Below are 10,902 nucleotides of genomic sequence, written 5' to 3'. Positions count from 1 at the left end.
TTGCTCAGAAAAGCCAAGGGTATTCATTTTTGGACCAATGCCGCTCCAATCCTCATGTCACACACATCAGTATGGACTTCAAAGAGTTCATTAAAATTTGGCATAGCCAATACGGAGCTTTAGTCATGGCTTCCTTTAGATTTTCAAATGTCGTAACTTCCATTGATGTCCAATGGAACCTTCATTTCTTCAGCATATTTGTCTGTGGCCTTGCAATGATTCCATAATGAACCCTCGTAGGTTTGAGAGGTTCTTAGGTTGAGGCCAAGACTTCATAGCTTCTATCTCTTACGTTGGTTTACTTTGACATCCTCTCAAGAAATTATGAGGCCCAAATAATCTAGGTGTGTAAAACCTGTGAAATTCTAAATTTTCCAACACTATCTGCAGGTGTGTAACATGTTCAATCCAATCATTGGAGTAGATAAGAATATCATCAAAAAATACAAGTATGAATTTTCTAAGATATGAACGAAAAATAGATTTCATGGCATATTGAAATGTGGAGGGGGCATTACCAAGTATTCGTAGTGCCCACTATGTGTTCGGAAAGCGGTTTTGTGGATGTTACTTTCATGAACTCAGATTTGATGATATTCTTTGTGAAATACTTGTTCCTCCTAATTTGGGCAACATGTCATCAACAGCAGGTATTGGAAAGCTATCCTTCACCGTGGCTTCATTGAGAGCTCGGTAGTCATTGCAAAATCTCCATGTCCCATCCTTTTTCTTAATCAATAGCATCGGTGAAGAGAAAGGGCTATTGCTTGGTCTAATCAAACCATTTGTCAGCATCTCGTCAACTTGCATCTCTATTTCGTTCTTTTGAAAATGGGAATATCTATAAGGAGCAACATTAATGGCTTCGTCTCGTCTCGTAAAGGAATATTGTGATCGTAAGACGTTTGTGGAGGTAGAGACTTAGGTTTAGCCAAGACAATAGCATACTCCTTCATGAGTTGAGGAATCTCTTATGGCAATTTCTTCATTTCTATTTTGAGAGAACCCTCCTTGCTTGACTCTTCACAAATAGCATAACATTGGCCTCCATACTTCCAAATTTTTTCCAAAGAAGCGACCTCCACAGCTCTTGTTCCTCTTTCAGTTGCATAGCCAACTTGACCCATTTGCCTTCAACTTCAAATTCCATGGTCATCTCATGGTAGTTTGATATCACTTTTCTTAAACCTTCGAGCCACTGCACTCCCAAAACCAAGTCTAGGCCTACCAGCGATAATAGAAAAAAATCGATTGACATCCATACTTCTTGCATGAACAACCATGTGCCCTTGCACATTTCAGTACATTCTAGGCTATCCCTACTGGCCAGCCTTACTTCAAACCTCTCAATTGGAGTAATATCCAATTTTAAGGATTTGGCCTTACAGAAATTTATAAAGTTGTGGGACAAACCATTATCGATGAGCACCACCACTGGTTTGTTACAAACCCAGGCTTGGAGCCTTATAGTTCTGGGTCCCTTCATGCCTGCTAGTGCATGAAATGAGATTTACGGTGTTGCTTTAGCAGTTTCACCGAGGATATCATAGTCTTCATCTGCCTTGTCTTCCTTTGCTTGTATGTCCTCCTCCATAGGCTCAATTAGGAAAACTTGAGTTGTCTTGCGTCTGTGGCCTGACATAAACTTCTCATTACAATTGAAGCAATGTCCCTTCTCTCTCCTAGCCTACACCTCAACCCATGACAAGCGTTTGACTCCTGGTGGAATTGATTTGGTGATGTTCAGACCAGGCTTGAAAGGAGTTTTCTCCATAGTTGAACTGGATATCTTTCTTTGGTCGCCTCTCCAACTTCTGTGTACGTCATTTAAAAGGTTTTTCTCCTGTCAAGCATACTCAATGGCCTTTCTTATTGATCGTGGCTTGCTAACTTTTACCATCTTGGCTAATTCAGGTTTCAACCCACTGATAAAGGTTCCTACGAGCACCTTTTCTGGCCACCCATGCACCATGGTTGATCTCTTATCAAATTCCTTCAAGTAATCCTAAAGATCACTGGTTTGTTTTACACAAAAGAGAGCTTCGTTATGGTCAACGTACCCTGTCGGCCCAAACCTCGCCATGACATCTTTCATGAACTCAAATTTGGGGTTTTATCCATGAATCTCGGTTACCCATTTCCCCCGTCTTTCTATCACCATCTACAAACGCAGATCTTCTCCTTCCAACATCCTTACCATGCATACTATCTAAACCACCAAACAGTCCAACCTCCCCCCCCCAACATTATACCCTCTACCCCAACAACCCACCACCACTAATTCGAACATCCACTATTCTTATGTACCGCCACCACTCAATCCAGTTTTTTTTCAACCACACCCATTACCTCTCAACCTGCCGCCTATACCCCAGCCACCCACTACGAACACCTATTTCCCTATACTTCCACCACCTCACCCTCCCCCACCTCCACCTCCACCTCCACCTCCACCTCCTCCTCCTCCTCCATCCCTAGCACCTCAACCACCACCAGAACCCACGCCAAACCCACCTGCTACTTGTCATAATACCGCAGATAGACATACACAACCATTTACAAATATCGATACCTACCAAAGAACCGAGGTGTCATGGGCTTCACTGGTGGCAAACTCCAAGGAAAGGCACTGTTTGGGGGAGACCAGACGGGAAGATGGAAGTGGTGAGCCTTCGAAAAGGACCTTGAGTGTAGGGGAAAGGACAGCTAGAAGATTTGTTTCCATAGAACGAAAATCTTTCGATGTAACAATCGAAGGGCGTCAAACGGACTTTTTGCGTATCACCTACCTCGCCTTGGTACCGCAGCCACAAATTTGGGGACAAAAAATGGGTCTTTTTTCTTTAAACCAACCAACAAGGGTGGCTTTGGTCAATTACTGAGATCTCGAATGCCAAATCTTGGACAATCTTAGTCCCTGAGGGACTGGGAGGAAATGGTTGGAAGGAGATAGAAAACGCTATTCGAGATTTGGCTCTGGTTGTCCACAAAGGAGCTCCTCACTCCAATAGGCAGTTTATAGGACACCGCACAACCCAATGTCCCAATTGTGGATTCAAGTTGAACGATGATTCGGAGTGGCCAAAACTGGGTACAGAGAATGGGTGTCTGGTAACGGATCATAACCGGCCGGAGAAAGGCGCCGCCGACGAGGGTAAACATGGAACAAATCCCAAGAGGGATAAAGGTAAAAAGAAAGCTACAGGGATGTACGGGAACACATTTCAAATTTCAAAATCAGTTCCACATAGATTCTGGGCCCCAAAAATGCAAAGAGAGGCAGGCCCAAGTAACACTAATGCAGGCCCAAGCAATTCTGGACCCTCGTTGCCCACTTTTACACCTACAGGAAGAATCCCTCGGGGGATCAGTCCAGGAAGTTTGCACACCAGTCAGCAGGGAACAATCCCAAATGTAGATGAGACTGATGAGAGAAACGCAGCCGAGAAGGAAATCTCTCAAGTCAATACGCCCAGATCAATCATGCAATTAAACAAGCTTCGGATTTGAGCAGTGATAGTGAGGTTGAGAAATCTGAAGATTTTAGTGCCGACTAGAGAATGAAGGCGAACATAGAAGAACTTCTCTGTGATGCGAATGATAGTTCACTCAGTGGGGGAAAATCCATAGGGGAAAATCTCATGAAGATTGGAGGCTATTTCAGAGGTATTTGGAACTCCCGTTTTTGGACCAAAGTTACTTTACCAACCAATCAAGAGATCTGATAGTCGCAGAGTCTGAGGACAGCTGTGGAGATTGGCTCTATGATCCTGGTGTTTCTCCTTTGTCGCATATGGGTCAGGAGCTTGCCCTATCTCATGAAAGTGACGTCCTTGCCCCTGTTCCGTTAGCCATTGATTCTTCTAACAGTGTTGGAGGGCAAGGACTGTTGAACAAGGAGTCTCACTAGAAGTGGATCATTCAAAAGCTGCAACACATCAGGAAAATTCTAGGAATTACCTACTATGGTATGGAGAATGAGGCTTTTGCCCTGCAAGAAGAAATAGAGAGAAGACGAAATGCAGAAAAGGAGATTAAAGCAAGAGGAATTCTTAATACCCCCAAGAAAGTGGTGGGCAATAATAGGGAGCTCAAGGTTGGATTTCCCTATCAATTATGAAAGGCCTTCAGGCAGGAAAGAGGGTTCTAGTGGAAAGAGGGAGAATTGTTGTTAATGGGTACGAAAATCATTAGTTGGAATGTGCGGGGTTTGAATAATGAAAATAAAAGAGCGGTCATTAAGCACCATCTAAACAAATGGAAGGGGAAAGTTGTGTGCTTGCAGGAAACAAAGATAGCAGTTTTTAGTGCCACTATTTTTCATTCATTTTGGGGGAGCAGCTGTGGAGATTGGCTATATATCCAAGCGAAGGGTTCTTATGGAGGTATAGCCCTAATGTGGAATTATGACCAGTTTGAGATTCTGAGTCACAAAATTGGAGAGTATTCTATATCAGTTGTTTTTCGCTCCAAGTGTGATTCTTTCATGTGGGCTATTTCTGGGGTTTATGGGTCCCCTTCTAACAATAATCATGTCTTCTGGTAGGAGCTCTCAAATTTTAGATTGCTGTGGAATGGGCCTTGGGTGATAGGAGGGGACTTTAATGATGTCTTGTATTCGTATGAAAGATTAGGAGCTAGATTGGAATCGATGAATATGACGGACTTTCAGAGTTTTGTTTTCAGAAATAGTCTTAGAGACCTTCCATTGAAGCATGGTAAATACACTTGGTCGAATATGCGCAAACATCCTTCCCTCTCCAGAATTGATAGATTTCTAATCACAACTGATTGAGAAGACCACTTTCGATCAGTCATCCAATCCCTCATTCCTCGACCCACCTCTGATCATCACCCAGTCCTTTTGGAGAGTGGATATGTGGAATGGGGCCCTACTCCCTTTCGGTTCCAGAATCATTGGTTGAATAATGAGAACCTGGAAGAGCTTATTAAGAGGTGGTGGAACTCCATTCAACCAAATGGTTATGCTAGCTTTCGGATATCTGAGAAGATGAAGTTCTTGAAGGCTAGACTTAAAGTCTGGAGCAAGGTGGTTTATGGGGAGATTAGTCTCAGAATCAAGAGTTTAACAGAAGAGATAAAATTGCTTGATGACAAGGAAAATTTAAGGGGTACGCTCTCTGATGAAGATGGAGAGTTAAGAGAGGCTAATAAAAGAGAGATCTCCAATCTTATTAGTGCGGAAGAGTCGGCATGGAGGCAAAAATCTAGAATCTGTTGGCTTAAAGAGGGTGATAGAAACACTAAATTTTTTCACAAAATGGCTTCCATTCATAGGAGTTAGAACTGCATCAAGTCAATGTGCATCAATGGAAGAGAAATTACCATTGAAGGGAGTTTGAAATCAGACATCTCAGAATTCTACAAACATTTGTTCAAGGAAGATTTTCATTGGAGACCCTCCTTCGATGATTTACCCCTGAGCACATTGAGTGTGGAGGAAGCGCTTTGGCTTGAAAGGACATTTGAAGAGGATGAGATAAAGGAGGCTCTGGATAGTTGTAAGGGTGACAAAGCTCCAGGTCCAAATGGTTTCACTATGGAGTTTTTCAAGAGGTTCTGAACTATTGTGAAGGGAGACATAGTGGAATTCTTCAATGAATTTCATAAGAATGCTGATTTTGTGGACTCGCTGAACACCACTTTCATCACTTTAATTGCTAAAAAAGCTGACGCCCATGACATTAAAGACTTCAGACCAATTAGCATGATTGGTAGCATCTACAAATGGTTGGCAAAGCTTCTCGCGAAGAGATTAAGGAGAGTTTTGGGAAGTGTTATCAATGAGGCGCAGCATGCTTACGTAGAAGGTAGGTAGATTATCGACGCTTCTATGGCAGCAAATGAGATTGTGGACATTACATAAGGCACAAGAAATCTGGCCTCATGTGCAAGCTTGATATGGAGAAAGCTTTTGATAACGTAAGCTGGAACTTATTGTACAAAGTTCTAGAAAGAAAGGGTTTTGGGCTGAAATGGATCTCTTGGATCAAAAAGTGTGTTTCTTCGGCTTCCTTTTTGATCTTGGTGAATGGGGCTGCGACGGAATTCTTTCATTCTTATAAAGGAGTTAGGCAGGGTGATCCGTTGTCGCCTCTCCTTGTCATTCTAGGAATGGATATCCTGAGCTGCATGTTGGATAGAGCAGTCTCACATGACATCCTCGAAGGAGCCAAAATCAACAATAGATCTGATTCTGTCACCATTTCTAATCTATTGTATGCAGATGATGCTTTATGCTTTTATGGAGGAAGTGTGGAGCAAGTTATCAATCTTCGGGCCACCCTCTTAGGTTTTGAAGCTATCTCAGGGCTGAAGGTCAACCTAAGTAAAAGTTACATCATCCCCTTGGGAAATGTAAAGAGTATTGAAGTCTTAGCGGAAGCTCTCAGGTGTAGTGTTTGCAGCTTACCTACAAGTTATCTTAGGCTCCCCCTAGGCGCTAAGCACAAAGACCATAATACTTGGAGTCCACTGGTTGCTAGTTTTGACAAGAAGCTAGCAGGGTGGAAAAGAAATAGCTTATCAAAGGCAGGGAGGCTAATGCTAATTAAAAGTACTCTCTCAAACCTCCCTGTTTATATGATGTCTATCCTTCCCTTGCTGCCCCCCATTGCTAGCAGAATCGAGTCGATCATGTGTAGGTTTTTATGGGGTGACTCTCTAGAGAACAAAAAGGTGCATCTGGTTAACTAGAATTGTGTCAAGCTGCCTAGAGAAGCTGGAGGCCTAGGAATTAAATGCCTGTCCACTTTTAACGAAGCCTTACTTGGGAAATGGTTATGGAGATTTGCCACCAGTAAAGATCATTTATGGAGGAAAATCATTGCTTGCAAATATGGCACAGAGAAGAATGGTTGGTGTACCAAGCAGAATAGAGATACTTATGGGTGCAGTCTATGGAGATTCATCAGAAAGGGTTGGGATGCCTGGTTCGACTTAACTAAATTCCAAGCTGGCAGAGGCAATTCAATAAGCTTCTGTAATGATGTCAGGATGGGAGATACACCAATTAGGGTTTCTTTCCCAAACTTATATAGCTTAGCTTCTCAAAAGGAGGCATCCATTCATCAGGTGCTTCAAGTTCATGAGGGAGGCATCACTTGGAACATCACTTTTATTTGGGAAGCTCAAGATTGGGAAGTGGATATGTTTGTAGAATTTTGGTGCCTGGTTTATGGCTCAAAAATTAATCCCACCAAAGAGGACAAAATCTACTGGAAGCTAGAAAATAACAACTTGTTCTCAGTGAGCTCCTTTTATAAAGAGCTGCTAAGGGACAAGCTATACTTGGGAAACACTCATTTTCCGTGGCTTTGGATATGGAAGACTATGGCTCCCCCTAGAGTTGCGTTTTTCTGCTGGGAGGAAGTTTGGGAGAGAATATTAACTCTGGACAACCTACAAAGGAGAGGCTTTTCTTTGGTGAATAGATGCTATTTGTGTAAAGTTGCTCCGGAGTCTATTAATCATCTATTCTTGCACTGCCTTTGGTCCAAAAAGGTCTGGGAGACGGCTTGGAAGATGATGGGCATATCCTGGGTCACAAACTATACAGTAGGCAAAGAGTTGCTATCTTGGGGTTCGTTTGGCAAAGACAAGCAACAAAGGAAATTCATCCAGCTTATTCCTTTGTCAGTGATGTGGCAGATCTGGAAGGAAAGAAACAACTGAATATTCAACAACAAGGAATCCTCCTTAGACTGTTTCATTGATACTTGGTTCGATTGTCTTAAGTTTTGGACTTATTATCTCCCTGGAAGTGCGTTTGATCTTTCAAACTGTTCTTCTTTGTGATTTGGGGGTTGCTCCCCTGTGTTGCTTCTTTTAATAAAAGTTTTCCATTCAAAAAAAAAGAACATCTTTCTCAAAATCCCTCCATAGTATTTCTTGCCTCTTCTTGCACTAGATTCTCTCTATCCATTGCCACCACAAATTGGCTTCTTTATTCAAAAAGAATGTGGCATAGCTCACCTCCGAGCGCTTGATCTTTTGAAAGTTAAAGAATTGTGTTGCACGGCTGAGCCAAGAAGCAAGATCATCCCCATTGAAAGTGGAAAAAATCATTCTTGGTTTGTATGCTCATTTTTCTTTTTCGAAATACTTCTTATTCCCCTTTTCATCTTGTGGCTAACTGAGCTCTGAATCATCGTCAAAACTTGTCTCACTGGATGCTGCTAATGATGAGTTGCTGTCGTTGGTTTCTTTGATGGCTTTACCCTTCTTTTTCTTTTTGTCCAGTTCTTCACGTATCACTGCTTTGAGCTGCGTAATGCGCTGCTGCTTTTCCTGAGTGCTTGTCTGGATATCAATGTTGATGGACTTCATGTGAGTCTCCAGGGCTTCGATGCGTTATTCGTGAGACATGTCAAGAACATGGAATTCAAGCTTTGTACTCCTCTCAATGAAAGAACCAATGTTGAATTCCTTTACTTCTTGCACTGAGTTACCTTATCAAACACAGGTCTGAAAGTGAACCCAGGTTGAGATGGCAATCTCTAGTTTTTTGTGATAATCGTTTCATAATAAATTACATTGCAATACATCTCATAAATAGGCTGGGCATTCATGATTATGCAATGCTAACTACATTAATCATGCCTGAAATTATTGCTAAATAAAAGGAATAATAATAGTTGCAATATTAATAATAAATGTCTCTTAGTTGACTACTAACTCCTTCAATCGCGATCCTCATCATCTCCTTGATTATAGCCTGAATGAGATTGTATGAATCACATACAACTTCCACAACTGAAACTTATTTCTTTAGCTCCCTTGATCTTAGCCCACCTAGCGCGATTGTAGGCTCTCTTTAATTCCTTGCCTTGGTCTTTATCATTAATAGTGTGTTTGGATTGAGAGATTTGGAGGAAAGGGAAGGGAAGGGAATCTTCCCTCTAATTCTCTCCAAATCCTTCCCTTTAATGAAATCTTTATCACAATCCTGTTCAAAACTCTCTCCCTAATTTTTTATAAACTATCCAAACAAGGGAATTAGAAGGAAACTCTCTTTCTCTTCCCTTCCCTTCCCCTCAAATCCCTCAATCCAAACACACTAAGTCTTGACAAAATGTTTATGAATAGGGCTAAATTATTTTAATTAAAAAGGGTTAGGCAGTATGTGTGTAGTGCAGAGAATACTTTGTTTCATCATCCTATACCATTCTTTCCAACTCAACAATTACTGTAAGCATCTTTACCTTTTCCTAGGATGATTGCATAAAACTCACTCTCTCCATCTCCGTCGAAGTCCGAGCTCGACTCACTCAAAATTTATGTAAAAAATTCACAAATTAAATAATTTATCAAATATTTGAAAATAATCTACAATGTCATAAATATTTAATGTTCAAAATAAGTAAAATTCAATTTTTAATGTACCAAAAATGTATGAAATTTATTTACATTAGTATATTACTATTTATATTTGAATATTTTTGCCTTGAAGTTTATGGATCGAGCTTCCATAAGCTATGATAGGTAGAGAATTTACATCCTGTATTGCACCCTTTTACATTAGTTTTATCTTCTTCGATGTGATTGAGCTACAATACTACCTAAGTTTTGGTAATTGTTTGAATTTCAAAACTTAAGATCAAATTGCAGTGAAAGGGGGCAAGGATGCAGATTGGAAAGTCAACCATTCAATCGGCTACATGAGTTGATCGAATGAACAATATCAAGTCATCTCCATTATGAAACCAGGAGCCTGGCCGATCATGCACTTCCCAAACCGATCGATCAACTTGCATAAAAATGATCACCACAAAATATCTAGTGGGCCAACTGATCGATCGACCACTCGGTCGATCAATCATCTTCTTCCATATTTCTTTTTAAGCCTATTGCCTTTGGTGATATTCAACTCCAAATTAAGTGTGTCCAGCTCGAAAATGAAGATATTTGGAAAGGGTAAAGTTGAGATTAGAAGGAAAGATATAAAAATGCCTTTGGAAAGTTTTGCTAGGTTTGATCCTTGATTTTACACAAAAGGAGGTAGCAACTAAGGAGGATTGAAGAGGAGGAGGAAGGGGATTCTCCTAGATTTTATGGGTTTATTTTTATCTCTCTCTATTCATTGATTTCTTCTATGTTATTTGCTTCTTGCTTTGTAATATGAGGAACTAATCCTCTAACTAGGATCCTAATGGAACCCAAGCCTTTATCATTCAATAAATTTTGTTGTTATTATCCATTGATTTCTATGCTTTGTTGATTCTCTATGGTTGTATTTAATGTTTTTGACTGCCTGATTAACATTCAAATGAGGAGTTGCCTCCAATTGGGTAGATAAGATAGTTGCTGGTGGATCTTATGATGATCGAGCTACCATGCACCTAACCTTTGAAATTTAACTGCTATGCTTCCTTACCATATCCCTTATTCGGACATGAACCCTCAAAGGCTGACTTTCCATTGCACTCCTCGAATGGGATCCTGTTCTCATCTTCAAATTTCTTAGAGAAAGAGAAAGCTCGTTTTGCTACTAACATAATAGTGGTTGCCTCAATATTTTCCTTTTACAGAATTAGTATCAATAGAAAGATCAGGGTCAAAATCATCGTCTTAATAAGGGTTCGCTCATGCACATTCCATGTATATTGAACCTCCATGTCAATAGGTAAAAGACTCGATAATACAGTAGTGATTTGTATTATTGTTTCATAGAGTTACAATGCTCACTCTTTATACAGTGAGAAGTCAATGCTAAATATACACAACATTTAATGAGAATAATACAAATGAATAATATACATTAATGCTAGGCTATTGACTTGTGTCTATCTCGTGATATTCGTAAAGACTATATCAAGCATAAGTGCGGATCAATCAAATGGAGATTTGTGCTTGATTGGTGGAGAGGATATTGCCGCTGAC

General features: G+C 40.7%; 1 protein-coding gene across 1 annotated transcript; it reads left to right on the top strand.

The window, feature by feature from the left end:
• Positions 1-3,970: 3,970 nt before the first annotated feature.
• LOC119995553 lies at positions 3,971-5,305 on the top strand. Its single transcript, XM_038842067.1, has 4 exons — positions 3,971-4,096; positions 4,286-4,504; positions 4,547-4,718; positions 4,815-5,305. Exons 1-4 carry the CDS (start codon positions 3,971-3,973, stop codon positions 5,303-5,305), a joined length of 1,008 nt encoding a protein of 335 aa, XP_038697995.1.
• Positions 5,306-10,902: the final 5,597 nt, after the last annotated feature.

This window comes from Tripterygium wilfordii, chromosome 3, assembly GCF_013401445.1.
Source record: "Tripterygium wilfordii isolate XIE 37 chromosome 3, ASM1340144v1, whole genome shotgun sequence".
In the NCBI taxonomy this organism is placed as follows: Eukaryota; Viridiplantae; Streptophyta; class Magnoliopsida; order Celastrales; family Celastraceae; genus Tripterygium; species Tripterygium wilfordii.
This window is presented reverse-complemented; position numbering and strand designations above follow the sequence as displayed.